This window comes from Sinohyriopsis cumingii, chromosome 7, assembly GCF_028554795.1.
Source record: "Sinohyriopsis cumingii isolate HCF-2022 chromosome 7, ASM2855479v2, whole genome shotgun sequence".
Classification (NCBI taxonomy): Eukaryota; Metazoa; Mollusca; class Bivalvia; order Unionida; family Unionidae; genus Sinohyriopsis; species Sinohyriopsis cumingii.
Genome location: NC_142967.1, coordinates 95902226 through 95926488, shown reverse-complemented (window position 1 = coordinate 95926488; position 24263 = coordinate 95902226). Strand labels below are relative to the sequence as shown.

The 24263-nt window shown below is 35.9% G+C and overlaps 1 protein-coding gene across 1 annotated transcript in view; it reads left to right on the top strand.

The window, feature by feature from the left end:
- LOC149795759 (protein O-GlcNAcase-like) overlaps positions 1-16226 on the top strand; it is a 59445-nt gene extending 43219 nt beyond the window's left edge. Inside the window, exons 12-14 of the mRNA XM_089965665.1 lie at positions 1459-1563; positions 8116-8400; positions 10659-16226. Of these exons, the coding sequence (XP_089821791.1) occupies positions 1459-1563; positions 8116-8400; positions 10659-10955 (687 nt within the window). The 3' untranslated portion in view covers positions 10956-16226. The remainder of the gene's footprint in view (positions 1-1458; positions 1564-8115; positions 8401-10658) is intronic.
- Positions 16227-24263: the final 8037 nt, after the last annotated feature.

Sequence of the window (24263 nt, the reverse complement as noted above, 5' to 3'; positions counted from 1 at the left end):
GCGCTGCGTTTAATCTTCATTCATGTGTGCCAAGAGAGTGTTAATATTTCTGCATGTATTCTTTGATTTCATTATTCATTTATCCAAGTTTCTTATTTATGGATCAAGCTGAACGCGAAATACTTGATTAATAGAAATGTTTTTGATGTCTAGCGTCAAAATTGTTGCATACAAGTAGAGTCTATGCGAAAGGTAAATACTCATGAAAATCAAGTTCATGATCCTGATCTTGCAGGTTACTTCAAACATCTCTTGGCTAGCATGGGTGCATAACCATATTTGAATGTACATGTACCAAAAGCATGCTATTTTGTTCATGAACGTGCTAAACTTTCCAAGGAAATTGATGAACTTGTTCAAAATTTACAAGGTTCTTATTTATATGTAAATGAGCAATGCAGATTAGATGGTGAATTTAAACTCATGAAAAATTTGTCATCTACAGCTTGCTTTTAAATTAAAACCATTTCATCACATATATAGAGTTTGAAATTTGTTCAGGTACAGATATGTAAAGTTTAACATGGAGCATACTGTAGCATGCTTTTGATGTTAACAATTTTTTCTCTTGCAGAAGCTGTGCGCACAAAACATGCACTGCACATTCTTGTCTTGATGAAACTGTTAAACAGATGTAAGAATTAATCAAAATCAAATGTTTTTTCATAGCCAGTGAATTCTTGTAACATTAAAATGCTGCAAGAAGGTTTTCTCCCTTTCTTTTGTTTTTGGTGTCTTTTGGCTTTTTAAAGATGTGAAAACTGTCAAAATTTATTTTTAAATTTTGCCAGTATTTCAAGTGTATCATCATCCAGACCAGAATAGTGTACCTTTATTACAGTGTTTTAATAATTTGAAACACTTGAGATTTAGGAAGGCTCAAACACTGCTATGACAGCTGGCCATCTGCACCCTATATTGAAAATATTAAACTACAGAGCCCCAGTAAGAAAATTTAAGTATTCATTTTGAAGCATTAAGATCAGTTCCAAAGCTAATGCTGTCATACATGTAAAGATTATATTTCTTTTCAGGTCTGCGCTTACTTGCAATAGCATCAGCCTTCTCTTTGACATGGGAACTGTCTTGTTTTTTTTATTTTTTATTTTCAAAAAAAGCTTGTTGACAAAAAATAAAAAATGTTTAGTATGTTGCAGTTCATGAAAAATATTGCCATAGTTCTTGTAATTGAAATATGCAGCCATTACATTAGGAATTGTATGGTTTGCATGATGAATTGTTGTGATTTGCCTCTTGTTTTTGTCCATGATGCATTGCCAGTTCATGATAACTACCATGCTGTAACATGTATATTGTTCACAGCTGTAGCTTTTAAGTTCCCATTGACTAAGGGCTAATGCTATGCCATTGCGACTTGCAAATGAGTGGACTTTGTCCCATTCAGGCGCGTCTAAACTGTGTTGATTTATTTTAAAATAGTTTCTTATGTAATTTCAGAGATTACTGCCAATCAGTGGTGCACATGATCTGTTCTACATCAGAGCTCCAGAACAAATACTAAAGAGCTACTACAGATACAGGCCATATAAGCCCTCAGATGAGGTAATTGTCATAATGACTATTTGAGGTATACAGTATATAGAACCATATCCACCCCCACCCTCTCTAAACCCCCCAAAATTGAAGCAGAAAGGAACAGAATTCCACAACTAGACTTGTAATCAGTGGGTTATTGGTTTGAATCCTACCATGACCATCCAAGATCCACTCCAGTGTTATGTCTCTGTCTTTTCAGGTAAACCAATTTACTTGTGCTAAATTGAAGTTAAACATAATTTGGTGAAATGCTGTTAGCCAAAAACCAGAATTGGCAGGTATTTGAGAATGTGCCAGGTAATTAGGTAATTGGTGGTTCTGATTATTGAATCTGATATTGGGTATATTATAAACCTTTGGAGAACACAGTGTTGGTTTGGATAAATCAAAATGTTTTGAGTATTTTATTGTATTTCAGATAGTGGATTCCTGCAGGTCTGTGTTTTTCTACCTGTAATTTTGATTTCTCATCCCAGTGCTTTTTGAACATAAATGAAGGAATTATTGCAATCCTTAATATCTGTGCATAAATTAATAGTCATACAACTGTGAGGTTCAAATATAGACTTGAGAACATAAGTATGCTTTTTATATTAGGACCAGAGTTTCAGATATTTCACCCATCTTCTTTGGATGAGACTGATGGGTGGTATTGTTGCATAAAATTAAAAAGGCCTTTCCTTGTTACTCTTGCATGTCTGGGGATTTGCTGTAGCTGAGTTGGTAGAGCATTAGATTTGTAATCCCATTGTTGTTGATTTGATACTGGCCAGGGTTGGCAGCCTCATTTTGTCTTTGGCATATGCATTTAGCTCTCATTTCCTATAGGCAAAAATGTTGTAAAAGTATGTTTAAAAAGAACAAAAATAGAACTTGCATGTCTTAAAAATGGTAAGTGTGATCACCGACCAATTTGTCAATATGCATTAAAATTAGGGTGTTGGGGTGTTGGTGGAAGGTAGTGACATAAACTTGCTACCTCACTACCTGAAGAGCAAAATCGGAGAATCTGAAATGGTCCATGTGACTACATTGGAAACAATTACTTTTAATAGGTAAATGCTACAAGGCATTGGAATGCCATATCTTGTATGTTTATCCACATTGTGTTGGACTGTATACCAGACACTGTTTTTTTCCCTGAAAGGCTTCTAATATCTAGTGTCCTAAATGAAAATGGTGACAGGTTGATATCCAGTATGTGTACCACAGCAGCTAGTTTCAATATTTTGTTATTGTTAAAGAATATCTGCAATGGTTTTAACACTTAACAGCATGTTAGTGCCTTTGAGGATTATTTTTTTTTGTTTATAGTTTTAACAGTCACATCTGGTAGACCAGTGGAATTTGATGGGAATATTTGTATTCACATACAGCTGACATTAAACTTTCTGGTCGTTAATGATTTTAATCTTTGTTTTTTTTTTGGCACATTAAAAATGTTTTGGGCAAATGAAATTTGGCATGCAAGTTTATAAATATTTTTAGATGCTTTAGCACATTTTCATGCAGTTTGCAGAAATATTGTACAATTTTCTGGCTCATTTATTTGAGATCACTTGTCATGTCTGTGCCTCTGCCTGTCCAGTTGTGTAAGACTAAGGACATTGTTCAAGTTTTTTTTGTTGCTTTGCCATGTGCAGACATGATGTTTCTCTGTTTTAATGACGAATTCCGCTTTTCTCCCGACTTGAATCCGATTTTTCTTGATATAGTTCGTTTTTTTTTATCATCTCTGATTCGGTTCTTTAAAAATGGTCTGTTCGCTCCCATTCTGCAACAACCTTTGTAACGGATTCATTCCATTTATTAGTTTTCCCACAACTCTGGTTGTTGTTGTTGTAGGGTTTAACGCCATTTTTCAGCACACATAGGCTATACATGGTGGCCAGTATTAATGGTAGAGGAAGAACCCTGGAAATCCCCAGAAATAACCACTGACCCTTGAGAAGCTACTGGCAAGCTTTCTCACATACCCACATTGGCCAAATCTGAGACTTGAACCCACGCAGACAGAGGTGAGATGGCAGTGATCCAAAACGAAGAGCGTTTTAGACCACTCGGACACTTGGGGCCCCCGCGACTCTAGTAAAGAGTATTCTAAATTGGTCAAAATTTTAAATTCATCTAATGAATCTTCGTGTAATGGAAACTGATGGCAGTGGAAAGAAGAAACTTGCTTGCAAAAAATAGCATCCCGAGTTGTTGAGAGAGATCGTGACATGAGAAGTTTAGATAAAGGTTTAAAAAACATATGGGAATGGGTGGAGTGAAAAGTCGACAGAAATTTATTTGGTCGGTTTATAAGAAAACTGAATGCCAAAGGACTGGCATTTTGAGACCTCTGCTCTATGTAATTGCAGTTGGATGTGTTTGGAACAACACCTCCAAAAATAAGGTGCATATGGAAAAATTGAAGCTCAGAAGGCATCTGGAAAAAGTTCAGTTAATTACTATAAGAAGAAAGATTTCTTGCATGAGAGAACAGATGTAGCTCTCTGTCCGAATATGTGCACTGCATGTCGTCAATGCAAGCACCAGCTTGAAAGAAAAAAGACTCATTGAGAAGGAAAAGAGACGATTGCACATTGAACCAAAAAGTCTGTCAAAACAGAAGTCTAAAGAAATCTTTGCCAAATCTGCAAAAAGAGCTTGACTGGCATATCAACAGGTTGTGTCCATTGGAGAAAAAGACAAGTGGCATGTTTGGGATTATTTGTATATAGTTAATGTTCTTCGGTGTTTATTTTACAGATTTGTTATGAAAAGAAAGAAAAAAAATTGCTGCAAAAATTGAGAAATTATTGTGACTTAATTATGATGTGAACACTGATATGCACATGAAATAACTTGAGCACCAGTAGTATTGGAGAACAAATTCATGTGACAATAAATATTGTGAAATTATTCAAGTCAAGTTGAAAAGTTTTTGTAAGTTTGTTAGTTTTTCAGATTATTACTTTGTCATATATTATAATGTTAAGTTACACCAGGAGCAGTTTTTTATGATTGTAAAATGCAGTTTTGGCCGGGGGCCTTTGGCCACCTGGACTGTCAGATCAGGGGCGCTGCCTCTTGAGACCCCGTTAGGGGAGGACCCCCAAACCTTGCTTTCAGATTTTCAGCTTTTTTTGCGGAATACCAAAATCATGTCTGCATGTGAAAGAGCATATTGTGTTATACTTACTATATGCCGATCTGTCTTTTGATTGGTCCAGCTGTCAGTTATGAAATTAGTTTATACTGTCTATATGCCGATCTGTCATTTGATTGGTCCAGCTGTCAGTTATGAAATTAGTTTATACTGTCTATATGCTGATCTGTCTTTTGATTGGTCCAGCTGTCAGTTATGAAATTAGTTTATACTGTCTATATGCCGATCTGTCATTTGATTGGTCCAGCTGTCAGTTATGAAATTAGTTTATACTGTCTATATGCTGATCTGTCTTTTGATTGGTCCAGCTGTCAGTTATGAAATTAGTTTATACTGTCTATATGCTGATCTGTCTTTTGATTGGTCCAGCTGTCAGTTATGAAATTAGTTTATACTGTCTATATGCTGATCTGTCTTTTGATTGGTCCAGCTGTAAGTTATGAAATTAGTTTCAATAGACTAACTGAAGATGTTAACCATGTACAGTTAACACTCTTGGTGCATACAGCCTTGAATAAGTCTTGAATTTGAGACGTTGGCTCGAAAACTCCATGAATTTTAAACAAGTGGTTTTGTTCTTGAAAACTCGTTGAATTTCTTGACAAGCTCCATTGAATTCTTCCCACAGCCTCTTGAATTTATCTTAGGGAATACAAATTATTTTTGCTAACAAAATATATATATATATGACTTGTTAATTTCAGAAGTTTAGTTATTTACGTATTTTAAAAGAACTATCGAATAGATAAATACATAACATGGGCTAAATTGGGTGTATTGAATGACACATGACATGGGTAGTTACCACCTGGATTAACATCCATTGCTCATGTGGTGCACTAATTATAGAGAAGGGTCAGTTCCTAAATAAAAAATGATCCTTAAAAGCATTTGGAAAGATCCTAAAAATGTTTTGGGCAGTATGAGCCATGAAACGTTGTGAATTTCTTACTTGGGATAAGGAAAATCCCTACTGATTTTATGGTTAAAATGTCCAGGTCACTGACTGAAAAAAAAAAAAAAAATTCTGCACAATAAACTTATTCATCATCTACAGTTACGAATTGTTTGGATGGCATTCATTTGGGATTAGTTTGAGTCTTATCAATTGTAGGGTCAAATGTTCACAAGCCTAGGTCACTGACTGGAAGAAGGAAAATAGTTTGTGCACAGTAATTGCTGCCAGGGTGCACAGTTGCACAAATCATGCAAAGATTTCATGAATCTGTGCACTTGGAAAGAACTGATACATGAGTACTCACAAATACAAAATACTGTGATAAGATAAACTGAACATAGAAAAAAAATGTAAAAATTAAAGTAAGGATAAGATGAAATGAACATAGAAAGAAAAAAAAATTAAAAGTAAAGTAAGGAGCTGTTTTTTTTAACAAAATGCCTCTGCCCATTCCAAAGTATGCAGATGTAGCTTAAATCAAAAGGATGTTTGGAAATCTGGCTAATTATTTATAAAAGATAAGCATGTATACTTGAGGGGTTCTGTAATTCATTGCCTTGCCTCGCATTTGTATGCAAAGTGAATGGTAGAATAAGTTTCTTGCCAAGAGGAGGATAATAACTAAAACCATGTCAGATGCTGGGTTAGATGAACTGCCACAGAGGAAAGAAAAATTTGAATAGAAGATTCAAAAATTTTGCTGTTAACTGTACAAATGGTTAAAATACATCACCAGGATCAGAAGTATCTTATGTAACATTTGCCAAAATTGTGGGAAAAATGTACCTTTTTCATCAGAAATTGGCTGTTGGAATTTTAGGATGTTGTACACAGCACCCCAAATCACCGTATCACATATATTTTAGAGCAGAGTTATCCATGAGACAGTACATGTAAACTCCAGAAATTGTTACAAAACAACCATAGAGGACAGTGTCCCCAAATTGTGGAAACCAGTTAAGCTATGTATCTATTTGCCCATTCAGAAGGCAGACATTGAAAGGGGTTTCTCTGTACAGAGCACTAACTGTACACAGATAACGAATTAAGCTAAGAAACAGTCAAAAGGTTAATGATTATGCAACTATAGTGAAAATATAGTGAGAATTTTGATTACAGCAGAGATCAAACAGTGGAACAGGAAGAAAGAGAAGGATAATTTATTGTTGGGTAAATAATAAACTAAGGTGGCTTGCTATTCTCTCTCCTAACCTCGTTTTTGTGTGTGCTTCCCCTTGTTTTGGTGACAAGGGGGCCGGGAGACATCCCCCTTCAGATTAAATACTGCTGGCATCACTGAAGGTTTTTGCTTTATTGCTAAATAAAAGACAGGCATGACAAAGCATGTCTCATTGAAATTTTTGGACTGCATCTCCATTTGGGACGTGTGATTTATAAGTAGTTCAACGTTTTACAAATAAAAGTTGAACTTCATTTTGTAAAGAAAGTGTGAATTTAACAATAGTTATTTTTTAGAATCATTGCTAATGTTAACAAGGCATAAAATATTAACAAGTTTCGGACTATTTTGGACAGAATTATAGCATTTTGAGCTTGTGTATGGGCACTTTAATGTAAAAGATGAATATTTCAGTATGACAAGAAATCTGTCAACATGACATTCTTTTAAGGTTTGTTTGGTTCTCAAATGAGGTGCTAACCAAATTATAATTTTCTTTGCCTCACTTAAAATTTTGCATGCTCCTTCTTTTTTACTGAATATTGGAGAGAGATTGGTGTATTTGGCTATCTTTCTGACCCTTGAAAGGGTACTGTTGTACCAGGTGTGTCTAGTAATGACCAAACAAACATTTCAGAGTTTCCTATGGCTGAAAGTAAAAATTCATTGATATTATTTTATTATCAGCTTATGTATGTTGTATATTGTTTTAGAAAATAATCTTCTCAAAGTGCCAGTCTGTTTTTATCTGATCTGAATAACCATTTTAGTTTAGTATTTAATCTTATAAAATGGCAGATTTGGTTTGAATTGTTACTGATTTGCAGCCATACATCAGAGCCGTAGAAAATGAGGAATAAGACATTAACCTAATTTAATAAATTGTGACCTACTTTTTTTCCTTGTATAAGAGACCAAAGGATGGCACTTTTTGTGATCCAGTGCACCCAAAGACCCAAACTATTGTTTCCATCTTCTTTACATGTTGATCCCCCCCCCCGAAGTGAAATTTTCAATTTTTACATATAGTGTGCTCCTCCAGAGTGACCTTGTGGTGGAAGAAATGGCGTGCATGGATATATGTTGTACAACATCTATACATTGATTATTTGTTTTTCTCAATATTAATGTTTAAGCACATATAAGTTTACTGTTTAGTTTTAAGCATGCATTCTGGATGTTAAATTGTTTTGGGGGAGAATGGGAGAATAAGCGTATTACTGGACCAGTCATTTATTCTAAGTAGTTAAAACTTTTTACTTTCAGTCTGCATTATATGACATTTGTTTGAAGACTTGTGATGATGGTGTTGATGGCACAGAAGTATTCCCAGACTACCCTTTGTTGATTGGGGACCGTTTGATTGGAAGTCTTGTAACCTTGAGCCCAGAGTACTGTTTTGTGGTGGAAGACCGTGAAGGTGTTTGTGGCTATGCTGTGGCAGCCTTGGATACAAAGGATTTACAGAAAAAGAGTGAGATGGCATGGATACCTGCAATGTGTCAAAAATACCCCAAACCTGACAAAGTAGGAGAGTTAACTCCAGCAGAGGTAAGCGAAGAACGATGTAATTTATCCTTTTAAAAGTATGACATTATATGATATGTCTTTAATTGCTTGTGATATAAGAAAGACTAAGAAACTTGTTGAGCCCACATACGTGGGAAGTGTGAAATAGCATCTCTTTTCAGGCAGCATTGTCATCAACATCAGCAAATGAATTGCTTATATTTCATGAACTCCTTCACATTTGACATGACATGCAATGAAATTCATTGCTCAGATGTTTGCTTGCTTCATTTACCTTGAGATCAATGTCACAGTTATAGAATTTTTTTGTAAAGGTCTAGGTTCTAGTCTATTCATTTGCTTACCTTTCCTAAACTACTTGATAGATTTGGTTCCCACATGAATCATTATGAAGCAGAGACAATTCGTTGTGTGATATGTATGCTTTCCCCTGTCGACCTTAGTGTTAGGTATATTTAAATTGTATTGTTCGTTTGTTTTTTAATTCATAATATGCTGTGACTTTTTCCCAAATCAAGTTCATCGTTTACCTGACCAGAATCATTGATTTTTTAAAATTCTATAAAGAACTAATACGTGGTTTGTATTTCTCTGTGAGTGTAGGTTAAATATTAAGATTATTATCGTAATCTGAGTCAAGGACATTATGTTAATCATGTTCTTTAGTATAATTTTAGTAACTGCAAAAATCTTGGATGGAGATATTAACTGTAAATTATAATGAATTCAAACAAGGACTTCTTTGATTGTATTATTGTGATTCATCAAAAGATTTTTGGCATATCATTACAGTTCAGGACATTGGTACATCACTACATTATAGACTACAGGCCACTACAGGCACATCAACACTGTCAGTGTTAGAAATTATTTGAAATGCCATTAAAATTTTTTTAGAACTTTAAGTTCTTTTTAAATTTTCATTTTATTTTCGAGGAAAATAAATTATTTGTTGAATTTTACAAAGCATGCTGGTTTTTGCTCTTAATATTAATTATTTTAAGACCATAGAGTCGTGATACTTAGAGTCATGGTCACATTCTTGTGTTAAGGTTTTGGATGCTGTTTTTCATTTGCTTATATTTCCTAAATGCTCTTTCTTTATACTTGTGGTTAATCATGATGAAGCTAAGACAAGTCAACATAGGACATACTTGCTCACCCCTTTGATCTTGGGGTCACAGTCCATCTTTCTGTAAACAATTTTATGTGTGCACATTAACTATAAACTATCAATAGTTACTAAATTTTGTGGATGTTATGCACTTTGGGTAAGGAAGAACCCTATCAATCATGAGGTTGAAAGTCATGGTTGATGTGACTGAAAGACAAAAAAAAATGGTTTCTGCACATTAAAAAGTTCTCTGCCAACTTCAGTTATCAAACTTTATGGATGGCCTATACTTGAGAAGGAGAAGCCTTTTCAAGGTGAGGGAAACAGACTGCGAAGAAAAATTGTTCTGCACAATAACTTGTTTTCATCTTTGCTAGTAACATAATTACTTGCATGTTCAACTTGTGATAAATATTTTAGGTGAGAGTAAAACTTGATTTCTAGTGAGAAGTGAGGAACACTTCAGGAATACTCCGACAAATAAAGAACCTCTGCATCTAAACACCATACTTTACCCGTTTGCAGCTTAGATTGTGTTCAGTATCAATCATCATTTATTTTGTCAGACCCAGATTTTTTTATAGTTTTGATATTAAATGCAGAGGTAGAGAATATTTTTTGACATGCCTGCTCCATGATCTCCATTGAGTGGGGATTAACATCCATATTGAATGGGGAGTTTCAAGGCATGGTATAAATAACTAAGAGCTTAAGTTGCAATAATGCAATCTGTGTGAATGTCTCATTCCAGTAATTTAAGGGCCGTATCTATTGCGTAGATTTTGCCTCTTGCACACAATTAGTTTAAATAATAGCTTGCCAGGAGGATTCATTTAAGCATGGATGTTAGCTTCTGCTGCAAAAATGCTGTCAGAAGGCTGACCATTTAATAGTTGAACAAGCTCTCATGACCTATTTAACAGAAGGAAATAGACCACAAACATAAACTAATATTTACTTAACATAAAACAAACTTGAAAACTTTTCATCTTTTAGGTAAAGGAAAAATGCATCAAGACTTAATTTACATGTTCACTGTATTTTTATGTGCATCTTTTTAAAGCAGAACCAATTTTTTTTTATGGAGGTATGGCCTTCTATACCATTTTCTGATTCAGGCTAGTTCATGGCCAAGTAGTTTCAGTAGGTTTCATTTCCATTTCAGGAGTTGATTATCAGTTTTCATGGTAAACAGAGATTTGTGCCAGAGGATGTATACACCCGTTTTCCATCAGTAATTAGACTTGATGTTTTCCCAAGTCGTGTTGTGGACCCAGCTATGCCGAAGAGATTGCTTGCATGTGCTTTAGCAGCTTTGAAAACAAGTGGTTCAGTGGGTGTTCATGTAGAGCTCAATGTTGGAGATAAATGTATGGCTGACTTCTACAGAATGCTTGGTTTCTTTGTGTTGCCACAACAGGCATCTACTGACGATGTCATGTATCTAGGACGGCTTTTATAGGATGCACGGGCAAGGTGAGAGTCGGTGGTACAAGAGCGCCCACTGGGACCAGAATGCAGAACCGTTCCAGGCAATCGGTGACCATCCATTCTTGAGAATTTTAAATCTTACATCATTTTTCTGTTGAATTGAAAGATGTATCTTTACATAATTTTGATGTTGTAAGCCTTTCGTTAATTGTGACGATGACGAGACTTTCTGGCTTTTGTTTTACCTGCAAAGCATAGGTGAAACATAAGGATCACTTTCGTGCCATAATTTTTTATAATTGTTGCCATGGGCATCAGCACTAGGATTTTACATTTAAGGTCAGTTTTCTTACACTTTATGTATGGTTATGAAATTTAATGAGTATGTTCATCATCAATTAAAAACTACTCACCATGGTAAAATATAATGACTTTTAACACTCTTGCAAGTGCGTTACATTTTTTGCATTTTTCTCAGTTCCTCTGACACTGTTGTATTTAGTCATGAATCTTGGGTATAGTCACCTTCAAAGGGACTACTTTCCACAGGCAAAAAAATAGGTCATATTGTGACCTACTTTTCCTTTTTTTGTGTATAAAGTTTTTCCGATTATGCACTAAGTGCAGTTACAAAACTTGATTGGTATCGTAGCAGATACTACAGAGATGCTCCATGGGTGCACAATCGCGTGATTCACACAAAATTCTTACAAATTCTTGCATTTTGAAAGCAGTGATGCATGAGAACTTGAAATTAGTTTCAGGTTGCATTTATGCGTATGTTCTCTGCGCAGTATAGTTTTATTCAGCCATTCACGCTTAAAGTGCTTGTTGTGATAACAGTCAAGCTGGTTGAATATTGTAGCATATGTTTATTGTAACTGTTTACACATCTGGGTTTTTCAGCTTGACATGAATGATTGTTAAACTGAACTTAATTGTCACATTGAGCCCATACCAAGCAGTCTATCCACTTGAGCCTCGCATCAAGGAAGTTTTACAAATGCACATTTACCATATGGGTTGTTAAAAAAACACAACAAATGGCTGATCCCCATTGTGGTTAATCTTTAGATCATGATTTTGTTTGGCAAATACTGGCTGATCATAGTGATGAAGGCAGTTTATTGTTGAAGATAGGAAGTGTCTCAATTATTGGAGCTGGTAAAGTATTAGTGGAGATGTCAATGAGTAATTTTGAGCCTAAAAGTGGTGTTAATTGTGAGTCAGATGTACATGCTGCAGACAGCATGCCAATCACATCCCATATTTTAGTGATATTTCAAATTAAGTGTAGAAAAGGCAGACAAACAAGCCAAATTAAAATACATTTTAAAAATAGAGTGTACTTTTTATTTTGTTTTTCATCATAGTTCAGCCCTGCAGGGTCATGCGATAAAAAACCCACATAGCTCTTACATAAAGGTTATGACAAATCTAATAAATAAGAATCTAAAAATGAAACTTAGAAGTAAAGATACTTATTTGATTAAAATACCTCTTTTTGAACAAGTAGACTGGCATTAATGGACTTAAAACCCATATAAAGCAGTATGGTAACATAAATCTGGCATAGTAGTAGTCTGTAGAGTGCTATTTCAAGAAAGATAAACTTTGGCAAAGCTTATGTTAGTGAAAAATCTTATTTTGGAGCATAAGTGTTAAAAAGACTATGCCTATAAGCTTTGGAAAATTGTACCTAACCATAAAGAACAGTTTTCAAACTTGTTCTAGCTGGCTAAATTAGCTATGCATATGCCCCTTGGGACAGCAGACAGAAAGGAGGTTCTCAGTTCAGTACAGAACAGTATTCAGACAGAGATAAGGAGCAGATTAAGATCAGAAAAAAATCAACAGATTAATAATTATGCAACTAGAGACGACATCTTCAAAAGATTTTTATTTCTGTAGGGATCTTACTGAGTGGAGCAGGAAGAAAGAGTGATCGATATAACTATTGAACTATGGCTATTTCCTCCTCCCCCTCAGTTTTGTTCTACTCTCCCCTTATTTTTGTGACAAGGGGGGAAATCCCACCCCCTTATAAAATCCTGGGAGCGTCTCAGATACTATTCAGTAAGAGCAAAAGTTGGTCAAAGTGACCCACTTTTCTTGCTTGCTAGATTTTGCAATAATTTCTGATTGTGCTGTAGTGGAACAGATGTAGACATAGAATTCCATGACATTTTTATTAAATGTTTGAATTAACTTTCACTTTATAAATATGGATACCATATTCAGCTGTTTTAAATCACAGACTAGAATTTTAGCTATTTCCTTTGTACAGAATTGCACATTAAATTGTGTATGTCTTGTTGAAGCATAAATCATCTATTTTGTTTGAAAATAAAATGTAACTAAAACAGGTTTTTAACCATGAGCCACTATTAAGTTATCATATGCTAACTGCAGATTACTGTGAATTGAATGTTTTTAAAATCAGTTTTCATGGTTTTGCAAAATATGACATTTGTCAGTACTTATATTTTTTAAATTTGGAAAAGAGGAGGGAGCAAGGTAGATGGAGTTGGTGGCTGAAATTTGGTCCATTTCCAAAACCAGAACCTGTCCATTTTTCCCATTTTGAGTGTAAAAAAAACTTTCCAATCAGAACTTTTAGAAAAAGCAGAATGCACTTTGCCTAGAAAATATGTCTTGTTCAAGCTCTAGACACCTGAATGAAAATGGAATGCACAGACAAGGTGTTCACTAGTTGCTTCCCTTGCCCATAAGTCTCCAGCAGATGTACAATTTCACAGGATGAATAAAAGCATCTTACTAAACGTTGATCTGTTCTGTTTCACAAAGATACAATTTTCTGAATAGGATGTTTAAAGACAAAATGCCTGATTGAATTAAATTTCTGTGTGTACAGTGGATATGATGTGAGACATAAAGGACTCATAATTTTAAATGTTGTACAAAAAAGAATTGTTAAAAAGAAAAAATTAATCAGGACCTCTCTTTTGGGGGATGATACCCAGTCATAATGAATTTGACAAGTGAAATGGAAATGGCCTGAGGTTGATGGTTTGAAGACATTATTCAAGACCATCAGTTCCTATAAAAATCTTTGCAGAGGAGAAACAAGCTCATGATAATGATGGAGATGGTGCACTTATCCAGCACTTGGGAATAAACAAAACTATATTTCTTAATCTGAGCAATGTACTCCTGGGTCTTGTGCTAGATTATTGCCAAGTATTGTATGTGACTCCAAAATTCCTTCGTTGTATTTTAATTCTGTTCAGGGTGGCTATATATGTAAAAACTGATGTTCTGTCCAACTTATAAGGATAGATGAACAGCTTTGTTTGTGCGAGGGTTCATTTAGGGATTTACCTGAGCACGAAACTTCTAAAACATATGGCTGTCAGATACTCACATACAGCTAAGTTATAGTTAATATTTTTGATCTCTTGATAAAGTCAGAGAAAAAGTGAAGAGGAGAAATTAAAAGTATGTAAATAAACTCTTAAATTTTTATGTGACCTTTTTACACATAACAGTTCCCAATTCCTTGTATCTCTGGGCCTGTTTAAATTGAAAAATCACAGTGAAGGGGTCATATTGTTTATCACAGAATTGTTTTTGTGTTGGCTTTTGAATTTATGGTTTGTAGTTACCTTTAAAAGCATGAAAATTGGTACCTCAAGAAAAATAACAGTACTTGATACTTCAAAAAGAGGAAATGAAATCATTGTTACTTTTAATGTAGATGTTGTCTTTAGCGTTTATAAATATCTTATGAAGCACATGTTAAGCTCATCTGACCATTAGGCCAAGTCAATATACGATTTGGCGCTGCATCTGTCTTGTGTTGTTCCTTGTGCATCAATCATTCAGTTGCCATTTTTAACCTCTTTTATGAAGAAAAAGCAGTCAGTTTAAACCAAACATGGCAGAGAGCCTATTAACATAAAGACCTTTCAAGATGATGATGATCTGCCATTAGAATAGAAAAACCGTAAGCAGAAAGCATCCTGTCTTTAATGGTTTTCAGGGTTTTACTATTTAATACAATATGCCACCATCTGTGGCCACTTTTACTAAAAGTAGAAAAAAAACTTGAAATGACTCCTCAACAATTCAACAAAGTTTATGTTGAGCAATTTTTTGCTAATGCCTTTCAATTTTGAACAAATGAAACCAATTATATGTTAATTAATTTTCAAGTTGAACAATTGATGCTGATGTACCATCCAATGTAGCTGTCATTATTAACAAATTAAAAAACTTAAAATTCAGAAAGCATCATACTCATCCTGATTTCATGGTGATTAGACTTGCATTTGCCCATTTGTTGTCAGCTAGGGGAACAATGTCAGGCCCACTTGGTCCTCTTTTATGTTTTTTAAAGTCAAAATAAGAATTTTTTTGCAACAACCCTATGTTGTATGTATTATTATCATTTTATAAGCCTTGTGAAAATGTGCCAACATTGTATTTTTCAGTGGCCATTTGTTCTACATGTTGGAACTTGGCTAAATGTGTCTAAAATTAGTCTTGTAAAGGAGTTCTCATTTTGTATTTATTTGATATATAGTAACAATGTGCAAGCTCTAACTTGATTTACTTAACTCAAATGGCTGCTTGAACTGGTACCTATGTACAAGTAGAATTTCTGTGGTTTTAACCTTATTCCTGTGACTACTGATAAGTTGACCTGATTAATCTGGACCCCATGCAGTTGGAGCTGGTTAGGATGTGCCTCCTCTTTTTTTTGTCAGTGTCCCATGCAGCATAACATTAATGAAAAAATGTGTGCCAATTATGTGACATTTTAAGGAAGTATGCAGAGTTAAGTATTGACATTGGCATAGTGTCTTGACATTTTCTTGTGATGAACAGAGGTAGTGCAGTAATCAAAATACCAGCAATCTTAGTCATCATGGCACTTGATATAAGATGGTGCTTCTCAAATGGGGTAAATTTTTATGGGTTATGATAATTAGAATGTTCTTTCATACCTTTACAAGTGTATGGTGCAGAGTTGGGGTGGGGGTTCTTTTTAAACATGGTTTTGTCAATGAAATAATTAGCAAAAAAATATGCATATTAAACAAATACATTTTCTTAGAAAGTTTCAAGTGGCAAGAAAATGATTTTGATGGTAAATTCAATAATGTTTGGATGGTATTGCTGGGAATATACAGAAGGTACTGTGATACGTGTTCAACAGAATTTGTACTGTGATAACTACTAAGTAGCTAATGTAGAAACCAGGTTTCCATGTTTTGTATGTGCTGATATTGAATCATGCGTATTCTGATCATATTTAATAAAATAATTTAGAAAAATATGTTGTCTTCAGATATTTTTCTTCATACACAGGTATTCTTTCACCCTGTATACATTGCGCCTACTCTAAAGGTCTTTTCAGACTGTGCAGTTTCACATAGGGATATATGCTAGTATGTTTATTCTATGTTGAACATTTCATGTTAATGATTATTTTATTCATTGTATATTGTATTGAGCTTCTCATGAGTTTAACAGGTATACTTTTAGTGTGCAACCTCATCTGTAGTGGCAAATCCAGGTAATTATTAAAGAGTGTTATGTTTTATTTTCTGTTTGATAATTAATGTTTACAGTTGCTACTGAAAGGTTTGTAGAGGTGGACTGTGTAATTGATCACACTCTGGTTGGCTTACCAGGCAAGGTCAAGTGAGATTATATGTTCCTGCATTTTTCATCTGTCCAAATGTGCTTTTTCAACTGCAACAAGTGTGTGTTTGTGTGATTTGGATTTTTACATAGCATTAAAAAAAATGTTCATATCAATACAGTGTCTGCAGTGTGGCAGTTGATAACAATGTAGCTGCTAGTACCATTTTTATAAGTCTTTGATATGACTTGGCCAGGGTTCGAACCTGTGGCTTTCCGCATCTGAGATGGATGATGTAACCATTTAGGCCATCAGAGCAGTCCAACTGATACAAAACCAGAATCCTGATTGAACTAAATCTGGGAGAAAGTATTCTGCCTATCAACAGTACAGTTCACTAGACTCTGAGCTATGGTTACCTTAACACACCCATATTTCAACTGAACACGGTGCTTCAGTCATCAGGCAAAGGACAGCAATCGGAATGATATCTCCCATCTTTTGGTTCCCATCCAATCACTTTGGGGATAGGGAGGTAGATTTTCCTTGCACATCTGGGAAGGAGATTGGATCAGCATCCCCTCATTGCCTTTGTTCCCGTTTAATCCTAATGGGATATGTGGACCCTCTTTACATGGTAATAAATTAATTTTCTGCACCTCATGACATCATGGATGACCTTAACCTTAATTTGAAGATATGGCAGACATGACCAACCCAGGGACTTGTTCATTTGCATCCAGCCTTGTTAAAATAAAAAGAGGTGGGACACCACTCATCCAGTATGGTTAAGAAAGGATCAGCGATTCTGTTTTGTCAGGTTGGTCCCATTCACCTCAACCCCTTGGTGAATGTTTACAGGAAGATATAAGCCCTAATGCAATGTCTCCCTCTCAGGTGAGGGATTCCAGGTGAACTGCCCTGTCTCACCTTGATAGCGGGTTCAGGTTGACAATGCCCCTTGTATTCTGGTGGACTGAAGTTTCTAGAAAACCTGGTTACAGCAGGTTCTTTCAATTTATTCAGGTCCAACTGTACTTGCTACCTTTCAGGTCCGGTGTTGGAATAGCAGAAGATTTATTTATTGTTGGCTTCATCCAGAATTGTGCCCAAAGCCTTCTGGGGTTGAGGACACCTAAGAATTTTTCCAGTCTGGAGACGTTTTAAGGGTTATCCTTTTGTTCAGAACTTCAACTGTTTTTGACTGCTCTGGTGGCCTAGTGGTTAGAGTGTCCGCATTGGATGCGGGAGGTCATGGGTTCTAACCCTGACCCAGTCATACTAAATACTTATAAAAATGGTACTAACAACTGCTTGCTAGGCACCAAGCATTAAGAGACTAGTGTTAAGACTGGTTGGCCTGGTGTCTGGTTAATGGGACTGGGTGGGACATGATGCTACATGTCTTTGGGATAATGCCTCACTGCTAGACAAAACTATAAAATGACACGCTGCAGACATTGTAGCAATATGACGGGGGGCCCCGAGTGGCCGAGTGGTCTAAAGCGCTCTTTGTTACGGATCACTGCCATCTCACCTCTGTCTGCGGCGGTTCGAGTCTAAGATTCAGCCAATGTGGGCATGTGAGAAAGCTTGCCAGTAGCTTCTCGTGGGTCGGTGGTTCTTTCCGGGGTTTTCCGGGTTCTTCCTCCACCATTAATACTGGCCGCCATGTATAGCCTATCGTGCTGAAAAATGGCGTTAAACCCCACAACAACAACAGCAATATGACGGAAAAATTGGTAAAGCTAGGTTAATAATCCAAATCACAGACACACTCCGACACTATGCTGCTTTCGTTCTCTATCCCTTTACCTCATAGAGCAGAGTTGCCCAGTGCTGCGCGCTATAAATAGAACACCCGTTACCTATTCGACTCCATACACATAGGCCTGCCTGTTAACTGTTAAGCAATGTAGTGTATGTTATGTTTAACAGCAATTTTAACCATTTTACATTTTTGGTACACGTCTATTAAATTTAAGATTAAAGTCTGATTGTTATAGCTATGTAATTATTTTTCACAGAAGAATTTTTTATGTGCTTTAAAATCTTGAGAGAACTCATTCACCATCATGTCGGTGAGGCCGCGTGACCAACCGTAGCTGCCATTTCTCATACTCGAAATTTAGTTTTTTGTCTGCGTCTACATCACTAAGTCACCTGAATTTCATAATTTATAAAAACTAATTGCTGCTTACATCAATATCAGAGCCTTTACCTAAGTTATTGAATCTTTCATAGTTGTGATTCTAATCGTGAAAACTTTGTAAGTACTGAATGAATCTGCGACCTCCAGTTTGGAGAGTGGAGATTACGACCCAGTTACTTTAAATAGCAGATATCGACCAGAGCATAAACAGTGACCATGTGATCTGACGTAATTGTCATTCGCAGAAATGAATGTAGTATCTAATAGGGGGTTTCCCCGAAGGTGACGCTACAAAAACCGGCTTAAAATGGCTGATGTTTACAGCAGGCGTCAAAAAGTGCTTCCATGCGAATGGATTAGAGGCGTCCAAAGGCACCTTTATGAGGTAAAGGGCTATGGTTCAGGATCATATCTAGAGGTTTTCTTGGGGCCAAGAATCTGCCAGGTAGAAGGTTGGTCTGTCCTGCCTTCAAACACGGGTTCATTTACTTCTTGGCCTCTTTAAGCGCTTTCAAGTGGGGATGTCATATTGGCTGAGCTGGGCTTGTTTCCTGGTAAAAGCCTTGCAGATATTAAAGTTTGAACCTTTGTGATAATCACCTCCTATGTTGATCTCTTTGGCTGCCTGCTTCAGTTCCTTCAAGGAGGAATCAGTGTCTCGATGCTGTGCTTCGGCGCTTGCTGGAGGCTGTGGCAAAAACATCACTCCTCTCAATGTCAGTGGCACCATCAGTGGAGCTTCACCTCCTCAAATATTCTGCCTTAGAGATATCTAAGGTCTTGCAGGATCACAGCATGTACCTGTTGAGGGCTGTACCGCATAAGGTGGATACATTCTACAGAGGTCTCATCCTTTAGGTGGTGTTGCAGGATTTGAAGGTCCAGCAACATGAGCCCCATGAGATCAGCCTTCACCCATAACAAAAAGAAACAAGAGGCCCCAATTCAAGTCTCACTTGCACATGCTTTTGCTAGTTTGCAAGAGTCTGTGGTTTTAGAGACCAAGAGAGGAATCTTCAAACTGCAGATTCTGGATCCTTTTGTGCATTAGACTCGGATACGTTGCCATCAGTAAACAGGATATTCTTTAGGTCTTTAGAAGAGTGTCTCTTAGAATTTTGTGCATTGTACAGTCATCAAAATACTGGAAGATGGGAATCCCTAAGACCTCAAGTGGGTCTCTACTATACCCATCAATCTGATAACGGTTTGGAAGGTTCAGGCTAGGCCAAACAGAAGGACCCAAAAATGAATTACCTTCTGGTTGATACAAAGCTGGTATTATTTCCTGCAAGCGGTAGGGTAGGAATGTGAAGTTGCAAAATCCTGTAGATCTATGGAGACTGCCCAGTCGTAGGGTCTTATTGAGTTTTTGACAGGGGCACTGTTTTTCATCTTTAAGCATTCTTCCCAGAGAAATTTGTTTCAGGTGGAAAAATTTATGACAAATCAAAACTTTCTGCCTTTACTCCAACACTGAAAAGTTCCAGGAATAGAAACTTGGAGTTGGATTGTTTGCACCTTTTCAACTGCTCCCTTCAGCAGAGAGCTGTTTACTTCTTTCCTTACATGTAACAGAGAATGTTCCAATAAGCGAAGATGGCATCCCTCCTTTAAAGTGGAACAGACTGACACTGTCAGCAGGATAGGATACAACTCCACATAGCCAACTACCTTACTATCTTTGTGTTTATAGTGTATCTATTCGATCCCCTTACGAGATACTGTACAAGATTGGTTGTTGTTGTTTTTTGTTTTGGTGTTTAAAGCCATTTTTCAGCACAGGATAGGCTATACATGGCAGCCAGTATTAATGGTGGAGGAAGAACCCGGGAAAACCCCGGAAAGAACCACCGACCCACGAGAAGCTACTGGCAAGCTTTCTCATATACCCATATTGGCTGAATCCCAGACTCGAACCCACACAGACAGAGGTGAGATGGCAGTGATCCGTAACAGAGAGCGCTTTAGACCACTTGGCGACTCGGGGCTCCCACAAGATTGGTTAGCATCAGCAATGTGTTTGTATCTATTTTCTTCTGCCATTCTATCTAGCTTTGGATGTATTCTGCATTTTGTAGTTTACGTTTTCAGTGTAGCTGTGTTTCAATACATTCATGGAAAGGTCTATATTAAGTGGTTCTGCCCACATAAATATTAAATGTGCAAGCAATTTCAGTTTGCTGATAAGTGTTACGACTGTTTGGCCTGTTGTCAGGATAATGTGACTGGAACATGGTGCTACTTGTATGTGGCATGATGCTCCAGTGCTAGACATCACTATAAATTGACACTCTGTAGATATCTTAGCAATATGACTGAAATTGTTTTAAAGCTATGTTAAAACTCTAACTTACACACATACCACCTTTTGTGTTTAATTCTCTTTTTATTTCTGATCAAAAATGCACGTCCTGTTATAAGCCCAGCCAAATGGAAATTCCATAAACTATTTTCATGGTTTTAAATTTCATATTACAAAAAAGCCTCTTCCAAATATAATTATATATACTTCACCAGGTTTGAACAAATATTTCATGACTTTTGTATACAGATATTTAAAATGACCAGCTTCATTTTGAGTCCTGCAAGAGCTTTTGTTGTGCTAAGTACCATAAAATCTGTTCATAAGTTTGTAAGGTCTGTCTGATTAAAAATTTTTTTATACCAAATTATGCTAAATTCTAAATGAAAAGTTGATGTCTCATCATCAGACTGATTGAAAGTCACGGGAACAATGGTTGAAAGCAAATTTCTTTGGTCTTCACAAGTGATTCTGGTGTATCCTGGTCCCTTTAAAAACAGGTTTTGGACCCCACTGATGTTCAGTGGTCCTGCATTCTGTTGACCACAGATAACTAGCCCTGGATCCTACATTTTCAGGAATTTGACTGTGTGGACTTGTATTTCTCGGTGAGGTCATAAGAAAGAACACTAGTTGTTCAAGTAATCAACAAACAAAATGAGTTTACTCAAAGGTTTTTTCTTTTATTCTTTTTATTCTTTTTAACTGCTGAATATTAAAAATCATCCAAGATATTCTTAAAAAACTCCATTATACCAAACTGACAATGCAGATATGCTCTTTAATGTCTGAGTTAAGAATTGTGCAGTAAATAGTCTTTGTCATGACCTTGTCTCCGATACTTTTTCATGGCCTTTTATCGTGACCCTAATATCAGACAGAAGATGACTTAATCATATCTGATACTTTGCCATGGCCTTTTACCATGAATGTAATATCAGAGATAGATCACTCAATTTATCTCTAATACTTTGCCATGGCCTTTTACCATGAATGTAATATCAGAGATAGATCACTTAATTTATCTCTAATACTTTGCCATGGCCTTTTACCATGAATGTAATATCAGAGATAGATCACTTAATTTATCTCTAATACTTTGCCATGGCCTTTTACCATGAATGTAATATCAGAGATAGATCACATAATTTATCTCTAATACTTTGCCATGGCCTTTTACCATGAATGTAATATCAGAGATAGATCACTTAATTTATCTCTAATACTTTGCCATGGCCTTTTACCATGAATGTAATATCAGAGATAGATCACTTAATTTATCTCTAATACTTTGCCATGGCCTTTTACCATGAATGTAATATCAGAGATAGATCACTTAATTTATCTCCGATACTTTGTCATGGCTTTTTACAATGAATGTGATATCGGAGACTGATCACTTTACTCATCTCTGATATTTTGTCTTGGCCTTTTACCATGAACCTAATTTCAGATAGAAATCACTTAATTCGTGTCAGATAATTTCAAGATATATCGATATGCTAAGTTTGGTCAAGTCCACAATTCATAATTTTGGATACAAAATACCCACAAAACTTTTATGTTACAATAAATTATGAATAATAGTAATGTTATGAAGTACTTAGATTGGCTTGGATTGGGGTCAAAACATGACATGAGTTTACATGTTTTATGGTAGCAACAGTAACATCCTTTTTATCATCTAAGTGAATTATTCATTTAAAGACGGCAAAAACTGAATAAATTTTGACTAGATACGATTAATTTCACATACTATATACATTTGACCAAAAAAAGGTGGAATATTAATGGAATAATAACTAGTGCTACTGAAGACTGCTGACTATAATTTGCTTAGCTGGGCCTTAAATAGAAAACTTGTGTTGAGAAATAAGGTTAGAAAATGTTCATTCAGTGGCCATAACTATTTGAATTATGATGTGGAATGCATAAGATACAACTCAGTCCAGGTTTCATCAGCGTAAAGATGTAGGTCAAATTTAGTTGAAATTCTATAATCTTTGGTCAAGTTATTCTGCAGATGCCAAAGTCAGGAGGGCAAGCAATCAGGACAATAACTCTTAAAAATGATAATGTGGAATGCTGGAAATTAAAATTTCAGAATCTTATCAATATAAAACTGCCGGTCACATTATGTTGGAATCTGCAATCCCTCATAAAGTAATGCAGCAGAAACCAAAATCAGGGCACATCAGCTGGGTTGTAAGTACTCAAAATGAAAATGTAAAATATTGGATATTAAATTTATTTCAAGACCTCATCAATATAAAGATGTATGCCAAATTTGGTTGAAATAAAAAAAATTGCTGCGAAGTACAAACTAATACTCTGGAAACTAAAGTTAGCACAGGAAAAACACATGTCTGGGTGTGGCAGTGATTGGACCATAACTCCTATCGTGTATCAATTCTAATATAAGATGATCATGGTGTAGCTCCTGCGATTTCATAAACATGTATTTTTCCTCATACATGAAAAAAAGCTTTTGGTCGTAAAGTACAAAAAAATAACGATTAAAAAGTTTATTCAAGGATAACGCTGGGCTTTGCCAATGTCGCAAATTGCGTTTTATATTCCTTACTGGCAACAAAATATACCATCTAGCGATTTATTTTCCCAGCATTATTGACTCTTTAAACTTGTATGTACAACCTTGGATTTGGAATGAAGAATTGAAATGCATGATGTCTCTGCATTTTATGATGAAGCCGCAAACTTGATATAAAATGCAATGGAATTGATCTATTATTAGATAAACAAATTGTTCATATTGACAAACCATGTTAACAGTGCATGGATATGCCATAATCTGCTTATTCTGACATCTGGCCTGAGTACTGTATGGTGTGAGATCTCGGAATTTAATTTTTAACATTTCTGTAGTGGAAATCAACCGCATGAGGCCCTGTCTCAAGGATCTTTTGGACGAAATAGTGTCTGATTATCGGCTGCTCGCTTGTAATAATTATATTTATTTTGACTGACCTCTGGATGGTAAGTAAAATTCCTCATCTTTTCACTCGTAGAATAAAATTCTTTGGAACACTCATATTTTCTGTTGTAAACCCTGTCAGAACAGAATACCTGTGTGTTCATCGTCTGTTGGCCTTTTTAAAAAAAATATTTCTGACACGTGTGGAAGGTAGAATCGCTTCGCTACCAGAAATGTCACGCCTCCCACCCAAACAGAGATTAACTTGTTGGTCTATCTATGCTACTGGGACTAGCTACAATCGACCAACTTTTGAAGGCAGGAAAAGTAACTGCT